Here is a 23095-nt window from a genome sequence, read left to right as displayed (position 1 = left end):
GAGAGGACACAGAAGTGGACAGACCAGCCAGCAGGCCGCCCATGGGAGTCCCCTGCGCCCAGCACACACATGCTCATGGCTCCAGGAGCCACATCCCTGTCCTCCAGCTCCTCGACCTGCACTATCACATGCGTGACTGTCCTGTCTTTCTCACAAGGACATGGAAACACACAGTTCAAAGTGACCCACCCAGGAAGCTGTCGACCTGGCACCCAGAGCCGGCCCATCAGCTGCACTGGGCTATGTGACCACACTTCCCTCTGAGCTGGCAGCTGGGATGCTGAGCCAAATCCGTGGCCCCCTGGAGCAAGGGCCCTTCTGTTGTGTTCACTCCACCCCAGCCGCTCTTGCCTGGCTGTCTGACGCCCCAGACCTCAGCCTGACTCTCAGCATCTTGCTACATTTACACTCACATCCTATGTACACAAGAGACCTTAAACCTTCCTTGGAGTAAAGAATATAAATGAGGACAAATAAAAGAAAAACCCTTAAAAAACCCATGTAATTTTTCTGGATGCAGCCAATGGCCCAAATTCATGGCAGTCAAGAGAGAGCGAGGAAAGCAGGAAGACATGCCCTGGCTGTGGGGCAGCGGGGGGGGACACTGACCTGGCCGAGCTTATAGCTCATGTTCCCCAGCTCCCGCTCGGGGTTGATCTGCAGCAGAAGCTTGTCGTGGCTGATGAGGGCACCTGCAGGGCGACAACACCATGCATGCTATCCTGCGTGGAGCCTGCCCGACAGCACCCGCCCCGGGCGGCAGGGTGGACAGCTCCGCAGAACCCCAAGGGTCTCTGGGGTTTTCTCTGGCAGGGCCAGTGAGGCCAATTCTGAATTACCACTTTTTCTCTGTAACAAACCAGCTTCTGACTCTGCACGGGAGCCAGTTGGGGGCTGAGCTGCAAAGGCCTAAGTCAGCAGCTGCAGATGGGGCGGTGGCCCCACAGGCGCGCACTCTGAGGGCCCAGACGACAACGTGGGCGGGCGACACCTCCCGGGACCCTGCCCCGGTGTCCAGGCTGTCCGGTTGCGCCCACCAACGCCCCCACTCAACCCATCTTCTCCACAACCACTGTCTTTCACACCCTCTATACCCCAAACGACCCTCGCCCCCCAGCCAGAGGTCCCTGGCTAAGCCTTCACCAGACCTAGCGTCAACGCACCCTCTCCCGGGACCCTTCCTGACCGCGTTCCCCTGGGGCGTTTGCACCTCTCCCGGTACCCACTCGCCCCGGCCTCCTGTGACAGTGAATGAGGCCACTTCTCTCTCCTAGGGGCAGAAGCTGCTCAGGGGACCCATGGCCATCGCAGTGCACACTTCTGAGCTTAGTTCAGCACTCCAGTAAATGTCTAGTGTCTGCACGTCCACACAGAACGCTCTCCAGGGAAAGCATTCGAGATGTTTAAAATCACAGGACCTAACAACTCCTAAAAAAACCGCTGTGCTAAAATACTGTCTGTTCAACAAAAAACATATGCATTTAAAAAAAAACAAACATAAAATTTCCTTCTTTTAAGCTAGGGTGGTTGACACACTCCAGTGCCCATTACAGGGCAGGCACACAGCCCGCAGGCCCAGACAGAACAGGTGCACCTGGCCAGCAGCAGATGCAGGGCCGGGGGAGGGAAGGGCCGCTGGGGGCGGACGGCTCAGACCCAGGGATGCCCAGCCCCGGCAGGCTCTCAGAGAGTCCAGGCCTGCTCTCACCGTAGCGCTCTCTGCTCTGAAGCCGGAGAGTCACGGGAGCGACTAGTTCGGCTTCTACACTCCCACACGGGCTGCCCGTCTCAGGCTGAGAGCCACTCCGCTCCCCCGTGCCCTGACTGGTGAGGGACAGCACTCCATTCAGCTCCAGACTCGAGCTCCAGACTGCTAAAATCGCCTGGTCCTGACCGAGATGGCTACTCATGAATTAGTGCCATGCAGTGAGGACCACGGCCTCCAAAAAGATGCCTCCAGTCCTTCTGCCCAGCCGGTGGTGTTAGTATCTTGGTCACATTCTTGTTCTGGCCCAGGTACAAACGGCCCCTCTTCCCACAGGTACCTGTCGTAGCTGGAGACAGAGAAGGGACGGGGTCCCACGCCTGGTATAAGTGATGGGTGGCGATGTTCTCTCTCTTTGAAACCATCGCTTGTATTTCCTGCTCTACAATTCCTCGGATAATGCTCAGCTTCCTCCCAAACCTAAAATTCAGAACAAAGGTTAAAGAATATTTTGCTTCCTTCAAAATCTTAAAAGCAAAAAACCTCAGGGTTTCCTCCAGCTTTGCCTACAGGAAACAGAGGCACCTGTAATAAGGAGTGACACTCCCTTTGAGGGGACTCCTGTCCACGTGCCCTCGGCTAGTTCTTGATCTGCTAGAGTCTCCCCTAAACACTCAGCAGACCCCACTGCCCCGGTCACCAACCCCTCCTGGATCTGCACCCTACAGTGAGGCTACACGCACAGGTGTTTTGTCGTTCTGGCAACAAAGAAAAGGGCCCGGGGTGAAGGTGCTGGTCACTCTGGGCAGGGTGGACAGGCACTTCACTGTTCCCACCTGGTGTCGAGGGCTTTGAGGGGCTTGTTCCGGGGCTGCTGCTCCAAGCAGCTCACGGCTGGGTTGCCGGCCACGGGCACGGTCATTGCGCTCAGCACCAGGGAAGTGATGGCCTGCACGGCCAGGACATTGATCTGGGTCCTCTCCGTGTCTTCCTGCAAGGAGAGCCCGCACTTTACCAAGTCACGAGCGGCCAGACACCCAAAACCACTTCTGCCCCCACCTGCACACAGAACCCGAAGGCCGTGGTTCTCAGGCCGCGTGGTCTCTGGGTGAGCCCCGCGTGCTACACACAGACACGTCTTCCCAGCAAGGGTCCTGTCTTGTCTGCCTGAGTTCCCTGCATCTGGGACTTGAAATAAATCTGATGGCCAATGTCTACCTTTCAAAGCAAGGTCTCCTATAGGCACAAACCTCCAAATACAAAATACTTTTTAAGATATTGCCCTTAAATTTCCTCACTCTTTTTAGGAACTCTACGTATAACAACCTGTTAGTTCTACATGTGAATTTAAAGTCACTGGTGATTTCGGACATATGTGTACTCTTTGAACTGACATTTCTACAAGTTTGTGCCATACCATCTACCGGAATTAAGGACTTCTAGCCAATGGCTTTCAATATATCAGGCTTTGCCTTACCAGAACATGGCTTTTACTAACATTACATACCTTAATATTCTAAGAAGCCCGATAAACTTCTGCAAAGCAGTCAAATGAACACAGGTACATACACATCCATGGCCTTTATCACGTGCCTTTTCATTCTGATTCAACCTACACACTGCATGTGAATACTGATAAGCAGAACTCAGACATATTTTCAGGAAAGGGCGTAATCCTACTGACCCTTAACGCGTGATGCGCCATGGTAAAGTGTACTGTGGCCACCGGCAATCGAGGCCACTCAAACTCGAGGGAATCTGCTCCTGCTCTGCAACATTAGTCTAGGTATGACCTGGCTACCCTGGTAAACATAAGGGAAGACCAAAACAACGAGCCTGCTGCCCTTCTCTTGCCCCCCACGAACAAGTCACCAGCTGCCTCGACTGCCCGGCTGCTGGCCAGTGGACGGGCGGGCCTGCACGCAGCCTTACTTCCGGTGGGCTCTCCTCCTGCTCCATCACGAGGGGCTGAGTCACCAGGACGCCAAGGAGGGTGGCCCATGTTTCCTCAAACTGGGTGCGGCTGGTCCACCCTAGGAAGGCAAATGTTACATGAGACAGGGTCGCCCGCTCCCCAGACTCCTTGATGTGACGTGGCAGCTGGGCGACACGGGTGCAGCCGGAACGGGCCCCCCCCCGGGAGCCGCACAGCAGCCCCCCCGACCCCACGCCAGTTCTAAGATGCAGCCGCACTGCCAGGTGCACTCCCAGGCGAGGACACGGAAGCACCCACGTCTGAGGCCACACGACAAGCAAGTGGCCCCCTCTCCGCCCCTGCGGCAGGGATGCAGTCAGGCGAAGGGATGTCTGAGCAGCTGGCCACACTTGGGTGGGTCCGCGCTGCTCCTGCCCTGCTCACCAGAGGGCTCACGAGTCTTCCCCAAAGACAAACCGTGGCACCGAGCTGTGGGCCGCACGACCGTGCGCAGACCCCAGACCGCTGGGCAGCACGCTCTGAGTGGGTGCCACGTGTGCTCTGTGAATTCTCAGTAAAGCTGTTCAACATAAGTTAAAGCAATGGTTCCTCTGACCCTGTCTAGAAAAACAGCAGATCAAAAAAGGACGTGACCCAGCTGGGGCACTCGCGTCTGGCAAAGGCGTGTCTAGCGGGTCGCCCTCGAGCACCGTCACCAGCGGCAGAGCCCGAGGTGAGGGCTGAGTGCCACGCTTCCTGCTCCCACGCGTGACCTGGGAGGTGGACATGGCCATGCCACTTGCATCAGGGCTACAAGGGACAGGAAGGGGGTGTTGAGGGCAGGAAACAGAGCATCTAACTTGAGGGTCTCCTTGGTAAACTGGATGCAGAGGGATTAGATGCAGACAGACAGACCCAGTGAGGTGGGCAGACTGCAGACGATGTTCACGCAATTTAAGGGAAAAGAAAAGAACGAACAAAGACAAAGCAAGAGTGAAGGCAACATCAGGAAGAGACTGTGGAGCTGTCGGGGTCCCTCCCACAGGTCTGAGTGAGGATTCGAGCACGAAGATGCCTGAGTAAGAGAGGAAGTGACAGCATGCAGGGGGCGGCCAGGAGACTGCCCAGGAACCACCTTCAAGGACAGGAAAGAAACAAAGCTTCCCGAGGCAGCCGGTCTCAGGTCGCTGCTGAGACGGCACTTTGGACAGGGTACCCAATTGCCTACTTCACTCAAGGCAAAAGGAGAAGCAAGACGGTATCAGCTGCCTGAAACTTCCAGGATTGAGACGAGCACAAACTCTGCAGAAGCCTGAGACGGCAGGGGTCACGGGGATGAAGGGCAGGCCCCACGGGCAGGCAAGTGCCCACACCAGACTCAGGAGACCGATGTTCTGGGAAACACCATAGTTGGACACAGCCAACTACAACCCTCCCACCGGACCGGACCTCCAGCCATGAAATAGGGACAAAAAGGCAAGCCACACCGTGCCGCAGGAAGTGGAGAAGCAGCCTGATGGAAAACCACTAAAGCTGCCCTTTACTGATGACTGCACCAGTCGTGTCTCGTTACGCATAGCGTAACAGCGCTACAAATCCACGACACTGCGGGTCCTAGAGGCTAAGACGCCTGCCCCCCGCCCAGAGGCCAGAGCTGTCTCACAGGATGAAGCCTCCTTCCCCTGCTCGCTCCATTTGCTCGCCCTGCACCCGAGGAAACAAGAGCACGCTGAGCTGGGCTGCGCGTGATCTATCACCAGCGGCCTGTCCTGACTTCCAACAAGCCTGGTGTGTGACGTCTTGGGGTTAAGCCCCCCCATCTCTCTCACACACCCCCAAACACCACACCAACCCGGAGAGAATTTTTCACGGTGCCAGTTCGCATTCACTGCAGAATGTACGCACACATGATCATATCACACCCTACATCCCTTGTGGAATAAACAAGAAGAACTAGGCGCTTTGAGGACTAACAATTCTGGAAGAGAAACCCGGGCTACCTAGTGCGTTGATGCGGTAGATGAACTCTTTAAAGACTTCCTTCTCCTGGAGGAACTCCACCGGGATCTCAGGGAAGCATGTGCCAAAGTCACCTCCCGGCTTGGGCGACCATCCAAGCTTCCAAACCTGAGAAGATGAAAAAGAAACAGAGTGACCCCGGTCAAGTCAGGACAGCCACACTTCAAGGAAACCATGAAGCATCCTTTCTCTAAAATGGTCTTCCTCCAGAGACCACATGCCTACCGACGGCTCACGCAGACATTCCCGAAAGCGAGTGCACCATCCTTCCAGGAAAACATCTCCCATGCATCACCCTTGCCCAAGGATCGCCTGCCCCGTCGTGAGCCTCCTGGGTCTGCTCTGACCTCCCACTTCCCTGACTTGCCTGCTCCCAACCTGGCCCGGCCCCTTTCCCTGCCACCACCCCTCTGCACCCCTCCAGCTGGCTGTTCTCAAGTAGGGTTCTTGAAGGTTCGTGTTGGCAGCCCCCAGCCGTCGAGGGCAGGCAGGAGCACCCTTGCCCACAAACAGCAGCTGGTGTGTCAGACGAAGGCAGGCATCAGATGAAGTTCAGCCGCACACGCACACAGAGTCACTGGTGAGCAACCACAAAAAGCCGTGCTGTCCACACTCGTAAACCCCGCCAGCAGAGAGTGACCTGAGGCGGACCCGATGCTGTCCTGGCAGCAGGAGCAACCACCCTTCCAGCCAGCTGAGTGGACCCTTCAGCTCCCGATTCCCCAAGCCCACCGTGGGGGCCTCGGAGACACGGCCAGCCCACCTCCACGGCGCCGGCGCCTCTCAGTCCGCTCAGGAAGACGCTGCGTCTCTCGCTAGCGTCGCCAAGCTGCTCAGCACACCCTGGCGGGGCGCCCTCCTCGCGGGGCCCTGGCACATGCAGCTCCACGCAGGTGACGACCCTGGCTCGAGGAGCGCCCCCTACAGCACGTGCCCCATGCCAGAGCGTCTGCTCCAGACACCGCAACCTCCAGGACGGGCCCCCCCACCGCGGCTCCCCGCTCCCCTCCAGAGGAGCAGCTGTCTCCAGACCTACACTGACTCCCGATGCACGGCCGCACCCCACACGGTGGCCACTGTGCTTCTCCAGTGGGCTCTTCCTGCTCTCTTCCCAGCGGGCATGGGGCCGCAGACGCGCCTTCCTGGCACACCAGGCTGCAGCCGCTGCTCGGCGTGAGCCCTCCGGGTGGGCACCCGCTGCTCCCGGGGGGCAGCCTGCCCAGCATCTCCTTCTCACACACAGGCACTGAAGCTGTGCCCACTGGCAGGCACAGGTCCTTTCTAGGCAGAAGCAAGGTCCCGGCTCACCTTGACCTCTGGCTGTGCTGTGTTCACCCTGTGTCCCTACTTCTTGTCTCAGCAGCTTCCCCAGGGAGGGGCCGTCCGGCCACCATCGACCCTCAACCCGCTCACACTAAGCCCTTCCTGTTACCTGAGACAAGAATCCTGATGAATGCTGGCTTGAAATTGATTCTGAGGACAGTCTGGAATCTGGAGTTTCAAAAGTGGTCATGCCCAGACAGCTGAGCAGTATCAGACGGTGCCGGCTTTTACGTACCCCAGGGGCACCGCTTCCAGTCTCCCGCTGAACAGGGAGCTGACTTACTCTCTGATCACATCCAACGTCGAGCACCGACCAGTGGGAGACGAAATCTTACTTCTGGACATAGTGCCTCACCCCGTGTGGGAAAAGCCAGTACTTCTACCATGACTGCTGTCACGCCCGAGGAGACCAGACAGGTGCCAGGACCACACAGCACGTGAGGCTCTGGCCACCAAGGGGAGGCACCTGAGCAGCCAGCTCCCGCTCTCACCCTCGGGAGCCCCCAGCTAGGGGCTGGCCTGCACATCTCATTCATTTCGGGTTTTCTGCCAAAGAATGACCAGACTCACCAGTGGGGGGACGCGCGTGTAGCTGTTGACGAGGGGTAAGCGAGCCAGGCTGACGACGATGTTCCTGAGCACCGACGTGAGAAACGCTGGGGTGTTGCTATTCCTCTTATGCCCCAAGGCCAACACCGACGGCAAAGACTCCACCATTTCTGCCACCATCCCACAGGCTGCGGTGATATATGCCGGGTCTAAAAACAAACACCGGGGTTCAGAGGGCTGTTCTATTGAAACACATCGCAAACCTGCCACCTCTGCTCCCGATCTTCCCACCCACGCCACGGCAGAAGGCACGCGCCTGCAACCAGTCGCTCAAGCCACAAACGCAGAGCCCCCCAGACGCCCAGGCAGTACTGAGGGCCTGCAGATTTTATCTCCTTCCAACCTATCGAAACCGGCACTCCTCTCCATGCTGGCCAGGACCGTGGTCTTGAACCTGTCTCCCGCTCCGGGTCCCAGCCCTCCTGCCCACCCTGCACTATGTGGCCAGCACATGCTGGTGAACACCCAGGAGCAATCGTGCTCCAGCTTGCCCTGGTCCTCCCAGGACCTTGTGCTGCTCTCTAGGCCGACGTGCAGAGCACCAGGTTGTCCCGAGATCAGGGGTTCTCCCGGGCTGCTGGTGGGATTCTGACGGGGTGCCAAGTCTCCCCTAGAACTCCTGAAGCAGGATGCTGAGGACAACCCCACACGCAGCCTTAGGTAAGAGCCGCAGCGCGTCACGGGCAGGGACTGCTTTGCATTCACGCTGAGTCTGCCACGCAGCATGTGCCAGAGCATCATCTGTTGAGCTGACAAACGTTCTGGGTCGTGCATGAATATACCCCATGGTTCATGAGATCTGACAGGCTAAGCACCTTCCTCATATGGACAGTGGATTCTTACTGGGCTTACGGAGTCAAGCCCCAAGCTGAGAGAAACGAAGCTGCCTTTAATAATACTGTCCTTTTAAGTAAACTCTGTGCCCAGGGCTCAAACTTCTGACCCCAAGACTTAAGAGTCACATGCTGTACCGACTGAGCCAGCCAGGCGCCCCTAATGGGCAATCTGTAAGAGGTATTATCCTATCCAGGTGATAAAAAGAGCAATCTTCTTCCTCTGGCCAGGATGAAATTAACTGGCCTATACTGGGCCACGAGGAATAAGTACAATCAACATAAACTACATACGCTCCAGCCTGTGGGCCTGTCTGCTCTGACGCGACCCCTTGAAATGCCAGGATTATTTTCAGAGGAATGGAAATTCGAATTATGAATCAAACTACGGGAATGTTTACTGAGCACTTATAACAAGACTGGCACTTGCTCTGGGTGCTCTGATCTACGTAATCCTCATACCAACCCCAGGTCAGCGCCACCCGTATCTCCACTGCAGAGGCCCCGGCTAGAACGTGGCCAAGCATGGGGGTGAGTGTTTGCATAGCCCTCACATAGCAACGAGAAGTCATGAAACCACAAACTAAGGGCTGACAGCACCAGGGAGCCTCGAGGAAAGCACCCGGAGAGGAGCTTGGCTGTGTCGTGCAACACGCTATTCCTGGACAGGGTTATACCATTACAGAACCTTAAACAGGCGACTGGAAGAAAAATCACCATGCTGACTACGAATGACAGGAAAAGGCCATCCTCACCTGGCTGGCTGGTACACATGCCGGCAAAAGGACAAAGCATGTATGTACTTGCTCGGAAAGAGGCACGTTTCCTAAGCCACCAGAGCACGGCTAAGACTCGGGATTCTGAGGTAGAGCGTTCCATGAAAGAGGCAGCCAAGAACCGCCAGGGGGCATGTGCTTCCCCTCTCTGTGGACGGGCTGCAGGCGGGTACTCCAGCCGCACCCTCTGGGTGAACACGCCTGGAGGCCCCCAGGGACAAGCAGTCACTCAGCCAAGAGCTTTTTCCCTGACCTGCCTCTCCACACTGCCAGCGAAAGACCTGAATCAGGAGAGAACATGCACAGCCACGGTGCATGTCTAAGTCTAAACGAGGCTTAAGTGGATGGGGTGTGGATGTTTTTTCTGCAGGAAGAGTAGTAACTTCCATTTAAAAATCCACCAAACCAGATGACTCAGGTTACCTAACATTCATGTGGGTATGTATGCTAACTTCAAGTCCCTCAGTATTTTCCACGCAGCCGCTCATCACTGGATAAACGTTCGTCCATGAGCACTTACGACAGCAAGCACACAGAGTGCGAACGCAGTCCTGCCCCGGGAGCTCAGGGGGCTGAGTCTAGGTGAGAGGCCTAGAGCAGGAAGCACTAGGGTGGAGGAGCAGCTGTGACAAGAGGGGCGTCGGGAGGGCTCCCGGGAGTGTGACGCCCCAGCCGAGTTTGGTGGGCCAAAGAAAGCCAGATGAAGAGAGCCAGCGTGCTCGCAGGAGAGACAGCACACGTGAGGTGACGTACTCAAATTGCTCTCAAATCTGGAGATAAGCAACAGAATGTAGCTAAATTAAGTAAGCTTTCAAGTGTCCACACTGACCGTTTTAAAAGTCTCTTTTATGAATGAATTTCAAGCCCTCAGAAAAACCGGGTAAGAAAGAACGGATCTTGGGGCATCTGCCTTCAGCTCAGGTCATGATCTCAGGGTTCTGGAATCGAGCCTCACGTCGGGCTCCCTGCTCAGCAGAGAGCCTGCTTCTCCCTCTTCCACTCCTCCTGCCCGCTTATGTGCTCTCTCTCGCTCTCTCTCAAATAAATAAATAAAATCTTTAAAAAAAAAAAAAAAAAGAACGGATCTTGAGACTTACTTTGTGTGTTTGAATCTACTTCATCCTCTCTGGAAGCCTTTGGGGTGTTCATCCTTCTTTCTGGACTAAGAAGCTGATCCCCAGGCTGCACCACAACTAAAAATCACAACAGAACAAACAATTTCCAAACACTTTTACTATTCCTTTTTATTCAAATTTTCACATTTATGCAAGCATTTCAAGGTGAAAGACTAAGTCAAATGAGGTGTAGATTTCCTATAGTCAATTTTAGACAGTACCAGACTTAGGCATCAGTCTCTGGGCTAGTCTGAAATGCACGGTACTTGACTTTTTTGCTGATATTTCCACGTCTGTCCACTGCCTACTGTTTGCCACGTCTTGCCCTGAAGGTTTTTATCAGACAGCTCGTGATTCATTACTGCTAAAAGCATCACTGCAATCCCCAAGAAGTCTCGCTTTGAAAAATTACTCCCTAGATCTTCGTTTTCAAGCTGACTACAAATGCACAGATGAAAACAATTTAAACAATCAAACTTCAAAACACCCTCTAACATGTAAACTATAATGTCCAATTTTTGAGAAATTCTGGCTAATGACCCTTGTTAAGGACACTGTCCCTTGAAAAGAATAAGTCACTTTTATTTTATAATATATTATTACAATGCATTATAGAAACAAGCATTTTGACTATAACAGAAAACAATCTTTTTAATGTAATCTTATTAAATCTTATGGTCATTTGGGACTAAAAGCATGAAACAGTCAAGTAGGACCAGAGATCAAAGGGACGTAAAATTAGGAGTATTTTTTATGAAAGCAGGAACTCCAAAATCTAAACAAAATGACTACAAAAGCAAATTCAAATCCAATTCTAGTGCCGAATCCAAGACACTGGAGATGAACACAAGGCCCATATTTTATCCACCGAGTCACCCCCAGTTCCTCGCTTGGCACCTGGTAAACAGAGTTGACTGCTGGTCCCAGCGATAGAGGACAGAAATGTGTCATGGTCACGGACTCACCGGCTTCCAGGATGAAGCGGACACAGTGAATGAGAGAGCAGGCATGGGTGACCATCTCTGGGGAGGACAGCACGCTCCAGAGGCTGGGCAGCTGCAGGGCCAGGCAACAGCAGTCCAGGCCGGCCTGTAGGTCCAGACTCAGCGGGATCTGCTCATGGATCAAATGCCACGCCAGGGCCTAGAGGGGAGGGTCGACGTGACAGGAGGCTTAGGCCCGCTTCCTTCCTGTCTCCGAGCTGCCGGGGAAGCAAACCACCCCCAGCTCTCCGGGAACTGTCTCAAGAGCAAGAAGCCGGCAGGTCCAGACTATGATTCGAGGGACGGGACCCTGTCGCCCACTCCCTTACATTCAAGCCTGACCACCCACTCCCAAGAGAGCCTGGGCTCACTTCTCTGCCAGAACGGCCACCCTGATCTCACTGCTTCTCCTTCCTGCAGCACCGTGGGCTCCTCTAGAAATCCTTCCCTGGCCACACGGCCTCCAGGTCAGGCTCCTCCTCGGGCCTCCCAGGGTGCAGGCAGAACCTGCCTAGGTCATAGTCAGAGACTGAATCTGAGAGCATGGGGCCTGGAGACGGCCAGGCTTGGGTTCAGATGCCAATGGGCTACTTCTTAGTGGGTGAAACCCGGACAAGCCAGACAAATGTCTCCAAGCTCTGCCTTCCTCGTCTGTGAAAGGGGAATAACAGAGCCCATCCCGCCCCGCACAAAGCAGGCACGGGACTCTGTACGGGAACCGTCTGTGAGCCTGCCAGCCTGCACACTGCACGGAGACCTGCAGGACAGGTGTCAGCAGCCATCTGACTTGGCCCGGCTCCAGCAGGCGCCTGTTCATCGCGTGCCCTCCTGACACCTACCTCTCTCCCTGCTGGCAGGTGGAGCTGATGCTGAGTCAGCCGTGTCCTGCTTAGGCTGACAAACACAGCTCGGGCTCTGGCTGCAAGGATGTAGGCTAGACTATTTGCCAGAAGTTGTATGGAAAGGCGATGCACCCACAATGTGTACACATGGTGGGGGTGATTATAAGTATCAACACAGAGTGTTTAATTTCCCATGGCTGAAACATCCAGGTTTTTACTCTATTTAAAGCATAATAATTTTCGCAGACTATTTTCTTTAATTATCTAAAATTAGGATATACTCTACATTCGCAGTGCTTCCTTTTCCTTAGAGAAAACATATTTAATGGATGTCTGTCCTGAAATCAAAGGCATCTTGGAGTCAAGGGAAGAGATCCACACATAAGCACAGGACTCCCTCCACTGTTTGAGAGATCCCTCAAAGGTTTCTGCTCATCTCTCCAGTCATCCTTGCTTCTCCCCTGCCCCGCCTCCTCCCTGCCAGACCCTCCTCTAAGACCCGTGCCCTCGGCCCAGACGCGTGCGGGGGAGACACCGTGGTGGGAGCCCAGGTCCTAGGCCAGCTGGAAAGTAGGGACAGGAAGTGCTATGTGGCCAATGTCACAAGGCACCTGTGAGGACCCGCGTGGTCAGGGGTGTGAATGTGCTCAGGAAAGTAGGGGATGGATGTGGTGCTTGACACCCATAGTTATTGTCCTGGTGAGGACAGGAGGAGGCCCGACTGCACAGCTCCTCGGTTTCCTATTTCTCCAGTGATAGTCCCTCAGCACAGAAACACTGGCTTCCCGAGCTGCCTCTTACCTCGAGGGTCATGACCACAAATTTCACAGTGTCCCTCTCCTTCTCAGGAGGGAGGTGCAAATGGCTGGGCAGCTTGGAGAACACCAGCAGGTACTGGGCCAGGGCCCGGGCCAGAGTGGTCAAGGACCGATACAACACAGCATCCCCTGAAACACAAGACTGTGGGTGAATGCAACTCTAGCCTGGGTTCATGGCCTGTGAAAGGCAGTCAGCCCATTCTCTGAGAATCTAAAGGTACCTTCAGCTCAGAAGCACATTTGCACACACACCCAACTGTGCACGTGACTCGGGACACGCCTTCCTCTGAGGTCTACCCTAGTGTTCCTCCAGGGCGAGGCCGAGGAACAGCAAAGGGGCAAACATGCCAAAAGACATCCAGAGCTAGGGTCCCTGGCACCGTCTCTCAGTCACCTCTGCACATGCTTTCAGTTTATTAGGTCAACAGCATTTACTGTATCTTTACTCAGTCCAAAGCATGATATTGGCTCTGCAGCATTTTTAAAAAATAAAAGAAGTTTTAATTTTAACTACCAAAGAGATCATTCAACTTGTTCCAGTAGGCGGTGGGCTCCACAGGCAAGAACGGCTGGAAAACGTGGTGGGTGGCAGGGAGCTGCTGAACCAGGCCGCTCACACGGTCCAGAGTGGCCAGGCGAGCTGCTTCAAAAAGGGGACTCCTCTGGCCTCCGGAGATTTCGCGCATGCCCAGGCCCAGGCATGGGGCCAACAGGCTTAAGTTGAATTCCTGAATCAGGACGTTAAAGGTTGAACAACAATTACACGCTTTTCAACCAGGCAAGAAAAACACAACAGAAAAAGGGATAATGCAAACATTTCTGAGAAAGCACAGATGAGTAAACTATGAACAATATATTTTAAAGAATATTCTACTTCCCAAAATAAATACCATATGCTCCGTGAAGTGTGTTTCTGGTCTCTTTGGGGTACTTTAGTATTAAAGATTTTAAATTTTTTATGCGTTCAGATTTGTTTGAAATAAAAAATTGAACATACGTAATTTTTAATTGATAAAAATATATGGCACCCAAGAAATCCAGTGAAACACCAAAATTCACAAAGTTTGAGAAAGTTATGTTCAAAGGCAGCTGAAATAAATCAAAGTGGCCACAACTGTGGGTGAAAAGCAGCATTCCCATGACAGTGTATCAGTAGGTACTGGGTTTTACCAACTTTTAAAAACCATTTAAGGATTTTTTGGGGCCAATTTTCAGGTAGAATATTTATCTGAATTTAGGTAACATTCAGAAAAGCATATGTCATCATCAGTAACCAAAATTGAACCTTTCTGCTACAGCCAGAACCTTTAAAGCTATTAAAAGTCCAATTACTGAATTTGGAAAATTCGATAAATAGATTAAGCAAATTTATCATTCAGCAAATCAGCTTTCACTGAATGGAGCTTAAAATTACTTTAGCAAGCTGATTTTGAGCCTATTCTGTTTTTTCAATGTAGCTCCCACTGTCAAACTGATGAAGAATCAGTACTTGGGAGCATACTGCTGTGTGGCCTCAGCCCCGAGTCCCTTCATCCACGCCTGGCCCATCCTTTGCTGCCCAGCCCCCTGCCAAGGCCCCTGCTGCTCCTCATTCCCATGTGGTACATATCGAGGCAGCATTAAAACACCTGGAGCTTTAGTCAGCTGCTGGTCCCAGGATATCTGGGAAGGAACCTGCTAAGGCTGCAGCTGGTACGACCAGAGGGTCCAGTCCCCACAGGACCTGCCCAGGAGCCTCCCAGCATGCATGCCTGCACAACATCAAGGGTGGGGACGGGGACCTCATGACATCTAGTTGGGGGCGGGGAGGAGAAGGCCTAACCACACATCATGGACTATTACATACAACACATGTAACAGGGAGCGGACCTCACTGTATGAAGCAGGGGTATGGGGACCTCACTATAAGTAATGGGGGCAGGAGGACCTCACCACATAAAACAAGGGGAGGGGTCTTACTAAAGATCAGTTTCCAGAATACCATGAGGGTCCATTAAATCATCTACCATGACACCATTTTAATACCTTTCCTCATGGCCATGAGGACACGCAGTGAGAACAGACTGCAATCTAAGAGAACCTCTTCTCTTCAAATGCATGGAAAGTTGAATTAGACACAATTTACCTCCTTTTGGATTCTAATATAGCTGAAATAACATCCCGTCCCATCTGGATTACAGTTTTCCCACGTCCTGCCCCATCTAGACTACAGTCTCCCATGCTCCATCCTGTCTGGATTATAGGTTCTGCCATTAAGGCAGAAAAGTGAGTGGCCCATGTCCTAAGTTGATCACATGATGATAAAACAGATCAGGCATCCTGCTAGCATCCTGCTGCTCTCCGCCGTACCGAGTTCATCATGAATGTACTCATGTCACTGGGAGGAATCCGATTCACCAGTTCTGCCCCTTCCAGCAGCGCAGAATCTGACCTAGTCCAGCACTGGGATTTGACTAGACGTAGGTACCAGTCCTGGGAAGAAGAAAAAGATGGAGAACCCAATGAAATTGGGCATGACTTTTAAGGGGCTTCAACTCTACTGAACGTGTGTTGTTTCTTTGCCCACTGCCCCTCACATCCCGTGGCCCCAGACTGAAGGACAAGTGGTCTCCCGGGGACTATGAATGCAGCTTCCATGAAACTGGATTCTAGCTGGATTCTAGCTGGCCATGTGGCTGCTCACCAAACCACAGGCCTTTTCCATAGGAACTGCTACAAAGGCTGTGTCTTTGACTTGCCGTTCCCGCCGGGACAGGCTCTGCTTCTCCCCTCCCCTGGTGAGCACCCAAGTGTCCTAATTCAGCTCTCTGGCCCTCTGCTCTGTGCCCTCACCCTCTGTCCGCCCCTCGCCTGGCACTGCTCCCAACATCTTCTATTGGGGTGTCTGCAGCGCTCCTCTCTCTCCAAGGCCAGTGCAGCAGAGGCCTGAGCTCTGCCATTCTGTGCCCAGGTGATGGGTTTTCAAAATCCAAGCTCATGTCCACACTGACCTCCCTCCAGGAAAGCAGAGTACCAAGGATCTGCCAAGGCCCCAACAGTCCCCAGCTCTGAGGTGTGAGTAGCAAGGGTCGTGACCATGTACCAGGGTCCTTGGGATGGTGCGGTCAACACAGGAGGTCAGCGGGTTTGAGAGGCAGACGGGCCAAGTAGGCGAGCACGACCGCCTATGCAGGCTACGGCCACTGCTCTCTTTACTCTCCCCTCCCCCCGATGCCACAAGTGTCCCAAGTCAGCATTCCCTTTCTCACCCACACCTCCTGCTCATGACCTGGACTGGGCTTCAGGCGTCCTGTCAGTGATGGGACCCTGCCCACTGCTGGCGAGGAACGGCAGGCTGGGAGCCCCTGGGGGCCACGCCAGGTGCCAGGACGTCCTGTTGCCTGAGCTGCCCCACCGCACACTCCAGATTTGCCAAAGATGTAAAAGAGTGGGCCCCACGTGCCCCATGCATACATGCTGGACACGTACTTTGTCTGGAATCACGGTCTCCAGCGCCAGGGGCCCATCCCCGTCCAGCGGGTGGGACGTGACCGGAGGAGAAGGGCCACGTGAGCCGGGTGCAGTGGCGAGACGAAGCCTGTCCAGCAGGGAGTAGAGCCTCTGGTGTCTGGAATCCGACCACACGTGGGGTTAGAGCACAGTCTCCCAGGTTAAGAAGTGAGAGTGGCCTCTTAAAGTGAGTGTTAGACACTTTCTCTTCAGAGCTGTCTCAACAACACTCGGACAAGGCGTGATGCAATTTCAGGCTCTAGCTCATTTTTAATAACCACAGTTCACGCCCCACAAATGTTTCGCAGACATTTCATTTATACTCGAACATTGTAACAGGCAATACATGGTTTAACAGCTAATAAAAGCATTCTTTACAAATGCAAAATAGATCATCTATTCTAAGATCTAAGTGCACAAAATCTCCCACTGATTCTCCTAACACGATACAATTTATACCAATTTATGTTCACTTCATAAAGGAAGCACCTCATCTGGCACAAGGTATTTATAACCTTCTTCATCTGCTCTGAATACTAAGTCTAGAGTCAATAATAGTTTGACCTTCTACCATCTGCTATGAGAGCAACAACTTCATAATGCAAATCACAACATAACTGGGCCCAGCAAACTGAAAAATCATGCAAACCATGTGCTGCCTACTGGGTTAGGCGCCTTCCCAAATGAGGACGCCAGCAACAAGCTACAGTGCAGTGATTCTACTCTGTTCTCTCTCTCATGTGCACACGCGCACACACACACACAGACGCGAGCACACACACACAGACGAGAGCTCATGGACACACACACACAGACGCAAGCACACACACACACACACACAAACGCGAGCGCACACACACACAGACGCGAGCGCACACACACACAAATGCGAGCGCGCACGCACACACACACAAACACAGACGCGAGCGCACACACAACACACACAGATGCGAGCGCGCACACACAACACAGACACAAGCGCGCACGCACAACACACACAGATGCGAGCGCACGCACACACAGACGCGAGCGCGCACACAACACACACAGATGCGAGCGCACACACACACAGACACGAGCGCGCACGCACAACACACACAGACGTGAGCAAGCACACACAACACACAGACGCGAGCTCGCACACACAACACACACACAGATGCGAGCGCACGCACACACGCACACACGCACACACACAGACGCGAGCACGCGCACACACACATCTTCCCCCATGTGGAGGGAAAAAGGTGAAATTTAAAGGTAAAATGTATTTTATTTACTTGTGGAAACATAACAGACGTCATGATTTCTGATAAAGGCTTCTAAAAGGTTATGCAGCAGAACGAGGGGACAAATACTAGGAAGAAATCACATTTTAACAAGATGCAGCTATAATTTTTGCATGCCAAGAACTAGGTAACGCCTTTCAGATTTGCTCACTCTTACGCAGCAGCTAGGTACATGCTCTGATTTGGCTCAGATCAAGCTGATGACTCGCATTCTCCTGCGTCACAGGTGGATGGACGGGCAATCTGGACACGTCGGGCCTCGACCAGCCAACAGGATGCAGGCATGTCCCTATTACTACAGTACAGGTGGTGCTGTCACTTCACCTCACTTTTTATAAAGTGAGAGCACATTTTGTTTAACTTAGGAAGGCTTTCTATTAGGGCCTTTCCACAGTGAGCTCGTCTACAAAGCACATCAATCCCTCATCCCGAGCTCGTTCCCGTACAAATCTAAGTCTATCCAAAAGCAAGGAACGCCTGGTCGTAGCGTTACCTGTGAGCCAGGCCGCTGCTCTGAAGGTATTCCTGGATCCTGCTGAGCTCCTCCACTGGCAGCTGGGCCGTGCTGCTCTGAAGTAGACAACAGCACATCAGCAAGTGTGTAACATGGAACGAATCAAAACCACCTTGCGCTCGTTTAGGAGGGAAAGAGTGACATGTACACTTTATTGTAGCAAAGGCAGAGAGGAACATACAGGAAGCGCTCATATCAGGCACACAAGGAATGACCAACTCATACACCTTATACATGTTTCTCGCAGTGGCGTGTGAAGAATATGCCTGTGGAGGAAAAAACCAGGCAACTGTTTCGCCTGCCCTGCTAAGTTCTCAGTAAAAATTAGCGTCAGTGTTTTCCTAGTACCTGTAAGTTTGCAGCCAGGAGCATCTCCACCCGGCGACAGGCCAGAGTGTCGACCGTGCGAGCCAGCGCACGGAGCGGCGTGCACAAGAGCTGGTCCACGTACAGCGCTAACACAGCGCCCGACTGGCTCAGGTGGATCCCTTCTAAGCACTGAAGCGTCTTCTTCAGGGTGGTAGGCTGGCGACGGGCAGAAGGAAAGCAACGAGAGCACAAGTTTGGCCAACTGGAAGTCAGCAGTTTACCAATTCCAATAGTACATTTTTAAGGTGGAAAAAAACCCCTGACTGGCCACAGTTGGCACCAGGGAGACTTACGGTTGAAAGGTTTTCACAACGAGACTGAATCGCCTGGATGAAGAGGCCACTGGCAGCGGAGTTCCGATGAACAGCACTGATAAAATCCTGCACGGGGGGCTCGTGGGACAGATTGATCAGGTCCTGGATGTGATTCACAATGAGCCATGTCAGGTGCTCTGAATCGTGTAGGTTCTGACACTGAGGAGAAAGAGTGACAGACTCATTCTCAAGTCGACAAGGACAGAACAGACATGGATGCCATAGAAAAGGCCAGAAGTAAGAAGGGGAAGACAAATTCCAAATTATAATCCTAACTGAAACTATCTAGTGTTTGACCACCAATAATCATCAGGGTCAGAACTCACTTCACAGGATCCATCACCTTCAACCCTACACTGTAGCCAAAGCTGCTGGAGGACAGACCCCGCCCGCCAGGGAAATGTGATGCTCCAGCACAGCTCCCAGGGACGCTGGCCAAGGGCCAGAGGAGGAGCAGAGCAAGGCCCAGGGTGCCTGCCAAGGACCAGTGACCCCAGGGCAGCGGAATGGCAGGGGCAGCACCGCCCTGCCCTCAGGTGACGGGAGCCCCCTGCCGTGAAGCGAGAGCAGATGACACACAGCAGACCCTGCTCTGTCCAGGCTTTGGTCTGGCCTAACGAGAGTGCTCCCCAGTTCTCCTTCCCCAGTCCTGTGACAGGTCAGTGGAGAAAATGGGCTCCCTGTATCTGCCACAGTTTTGACAGAATTCCTGAATCCAAAATATGAATAGATTCCACTAATCAAATGGATATTAAAGAGAGAAATTTTAAGATTTATAAGGAAATAAATATCCATCTTTGAATATGTGTGTTGCCTTTTCATCTTAACTCATAATCCTTCTAGGCAGAAATTGTAAAATGAAATCAATTCTTTGACATCTGGTTAATGATTAATATTTTCCATGTGGAATAATAGTACTAACTTACAAAATTAATATTTTTCTTACATTTCTGTGAAAGACAGCATTATACAATTATACTAAATCATTTCTCAGAAGTAGAACAAGATAGAAAAACTATTTCAACATAAAGAATGTAAATCAAAAAATGAGTATCAATAAAAAATAGCAACATAAAATCTGCATGATAACAACCAGCTGCTTGAAGGATTCCCCTTCCTTTCCCCACTGAGAACATCACACGCTTTGTTGTGTGAGCACAGTATGAATATGGTGCCATGTCTCTGCCGAAGAAACGCGTGTGCTGTTATCGGCAGAGAAAAAGCACCAAATCCCAGCCAAAATGCCGCAACAGGTTTTCTGAGTAACGCAATTACAAGGGGACTGTATTTTCTTCTGTTTATTGGTTTTTGTCAATTTTCTATGTTAAACATGGGATGCTAGTTTTATGGTCAAAAACTCTACAAAAGTAATTTTTTTAAAGATGGCATTCCAACAAGAAGTCATTTAAAATGCCAACAGTGGACACCAACACCCTCTGCACAGATGGTAAACAGCGTTTACATCAGAACTCCACTCCAAGTCACACTCGCCCAAGAGGCGACAGCTGAGTGAAACCTTCTGCAGACAGACCTCCACGTCCGTGACTGGCCGGAGCAGGACGGAACGCTCACTACAGCCCTGTGCCGATGGCGGCGGGAGGTCGGTCTGCACAGCATCACACACACTGGTGCCCTCCGGCCCCCCGCCCCGCCAGGACTTACGACATAATCGCAGAAGAGAATGAGCGCTCCCCTTCGCACTATTTCTCTATTGCACACCCCAAGCTTGCAGGCTGCATCGGGGTCCTCCTCCTCTCCAGGCATCTGGGGACTGAGTGACTTCGTACTGGACAGACTGCGTCTCCTGGAGGGAGCAACAGATGCACTGACAACGTTTCCAGGACAAGAGCGAGCTTATCTGCAAAGCTGAAGATGACCAGAAGCTCAGTTCCAGGGCTAGAGCAGACGGACTGCACTGCCGCGACAGGATGTGATGCACACTCTCAGCGACCTACTTCTGAGCCGGGGCAAAGCACGTATGGACATCAAAAGAACACAGAGATCTCACCGGCAAACAGTCAAATGCTTGACTTAAGGCAGAACCTGCCATGAAGCCGCACCTTTGATCGGCACTCAGGCACCAGGCTCTCACCAACTGCGCCGGAAAACACAGCAACTGCGTTCAGGATTCCCAGTGTGGGTCTGCAGAACGCTGCCCACCGCCGGGAGAAAGCCTGTACGCGGTCGGATTTCACTGCACCATTACTGGGGAAATGTTGCCACCCTCACCTGCCCACTGGTACGTGCCGCCACGCAAGCCCTATCTGAAAGTACGGCCGCAAAACTCATTCCCCGCTCGTGAAGGTTACTTCATTCACTTCTCAGTCAACGGGTTACACCCTCGGGGACCCTCGAAGCGGTCATAAGTCCTCCGACAAGTGTCGCCACACCTGTGAACAGCCCCTGACGGAAGAGTCTGAGGACAATACCCGTCCCTCGGCAACAAAGAGCCTGTGCATCTCTGCTAAGGCTTACTGGGGACAGAAGTCACAAGAGGACAAGAATATTCTGAAATGTCTCAACTTTTCCTACAACACCTTGGGATTTACAAGAGCAACTGGTATAAAATAGTCTACAGATTAAAAAAAAATGTTCCAACTGCAATGTCCCTTTTCTCACCTGGTGAGTGGATGCACCCGCGTTATCCGTATGACAGAATACTACTCGCCAGTCCGAAGAACAAACCACTGATCCATGCAAGGCCATAAATGAGCTTTAAATATCCTGCGCTAACTGACGAAGCCAGACTCAAAAGGCTACAGACCCGTAGGACTCATCCATAGGGCATATTGTGCAACGGGCTGAACACAGGGACGGAGCATGGACCAGTGCTGGGGGAGGGGGTGGCCACAGAGGACACAGGGGACCGTCCTGTATTGTGTCTGTGGCATTGTTCACCTGACAATATTTGGTACAAAAGGGTGCGTTTCCGTGTAGTGTTAAGTCACAGGTCAATGAAACACCAACCAACAGAAACCCCTCCTCTCCTCAGCCCTTCGGCCAGCCCCACGTTTCACAATGGTACGCACTACAGGGGAGCCTCTGCAGGAGAGGGGGCAGAACTTGCAATTCAAATCCAGCAGCAGGATTTGAATGTCAACCCACGTCAATCCAAACAGCCCCAGCTTGTAGTGGGCAAGCCCCGGAGACCTCAGGACAGATGCGGCTAGATACTGATGGTGAACGAACGCCCCAAATCCAGGCCTCAGAACTGACGCGTGGCCACACCACAGCCCCAGTGCCATGGCACGTGCAAGCCCGAAAGAGGCCACTGGAAGGCCAGACAGACTGGAAACAAATCAATGAAAACAGAGCCCCCCAAACAAGCAGCAGACAGGAGCAGACCCTGCTGTGGCAGCCGCGGGTGCTTCCTGGGGCCGTGTGGCCAGACTACAGCTTCTCTGCTTGCCCAAGAGCCTGCCTGTGCAAGCTGGGGAGGTCACCATCGTGCAGAGCTGCATCTATCTACTGACTCTACAAATAAAGAAAAATGGAGGCCAGCCCTGTCTGGAGGGCCTGGTCAGTGTCCTGAGGGAGAGAAGAGAACAAGAGGAATACGGGTGGGGAAGGAAGAAGGGAAAAGTCTTGACCTGTGGATGATATGCATGTGTTCACAGAGAACCCTCCAGAGCCCACGAAAAGCCTCCTGGGGATGCTGCATGAGCTGGGCCGGGTCTCAGGATGTGAGGTCAGTACACAAAACCAAATGCACGTCTATAAACCAGCAGCACACCATGGGAAACAAAACACTTTTCCACGTACCATTTAAAACAGCATTCCAAAACATGAAATGTGTAAGATACGAATAATGCTTGCACACGACACACTATGAGATACTGTTGTGGCAAATGAGAGACCGAAATACCCGGAGAGAGACTATGTTTGAAGACCGAAAGACTGGACGCTGGACGCCAGTGCTCCCTCAATCCTGGACCAGCGGCATGCTCAGTCAAGAGGCCAGCGAGCTCGTTTGTAGACGCAACCTGATTCTACAACATAAACGTGGACATACAAAGAACCTACAGGAGCCAAAACTATTCTGGAAGTAAAGAAGAGCGGGGAAACGGGCACGGCAGCCGGGGTGACGACGTGGTGGCGGCGGTGTGGGTGCTGCCGCGACGGTGGAGACGCCGATCGGGGGCGTGAGCAGAGTCCACAAGGTCCGCACGTCTGAGCCACACT

The 23095-nt window shown here is 52.8% G+C and overlaps 2 protein-coding genes across 3 annotated transcripts in view; one reads left to right on the top strand and one right to left on the bottom strand.

Moving 5' to 3' along the window:
* The window catches only part of MFSD10 (major facilitator superfamily domain containing 10), a 631579-nt gene that overhangs the window by 379397 nt on the left and 229087 nt on the right, over positions 1-23095 (top strand). The gene's annotated exons all lie outside the window — the stretch shown is intronic.
* HTT (huntingtin) overlaps positions 1-23095 on the bottom strand; it is a 140015-nt gene that overhangs the window by 13937 nt on the left and 102983 nt on the right. For both annotated transcript variants that reach the window (XM_032395577.1, XM_032395579.1), the window contains exons 42-57: positions 20576-20717; positions 18893-19072; positions 18579-18755; positions 18210-18286; positions 16407-16545; positions 15288-15410; positions 13453-13666; positions 12922-13067; positions 11261-11438; positions 10278-10373; positions 7533-7720; positions 5621-5747; positions 3638-3738; positions 2542-2696; positions 2046-2185; positions 610-692 (exon numbers count right to left, since the gene is read on the bottom strand). In XM_032395577.1, coding sequence (XP_032251468.1) covers positions 610-692; positions 2046-2185; positions 2542-2696; positions 3638-3738; positions 5621-5747; positions 7533-7720; positions 10278-10373; positions 11261-11438; positions 12922-13067; positions 13453-13666; positions 15288-15410; positions 16407-16545; positions 18210-18286; positions 18579-18755; positions 18893-19072; positions 20576-20717 — 2266 coding nt within the window. The remainder of the gene's footprint in view (positions 1-609; positions 693-2045; positions 2186-2541; positions 2697-3637; positions 3739-5620; positions 5748-7532; positions 7721-10277; positions 10374-11260; positions 11439-12921; positions 13068-13452; positions 13667-15287; positions 15411-16406; positions 16546-18209; positions 18287-18578; positions 18756-18892; positions 19073-20575; positions 20718-23095) is intronic.

This window comes from Phoca vitulina, unplaced genomic scaffold (genome assembly GCF_004348235.1).
Source record: "Phoca vitulina isolate PV1807 unplaced genomic scaffold, GSC_HSeal_1.0 scaffold85, whole genome shotgun sequence".
NCBI classification, from domain to species: Eukaryota; Metazoa; Chordata; class Mammalia; order Carnivora; family Phocidae; genus Phoca; species Phoca vitulina.
The sequence above is the reverse complement of the archived record's forward strand: the minus strand, read 5'-3'. Positions and strand labels throughout refer to the sequence as shown.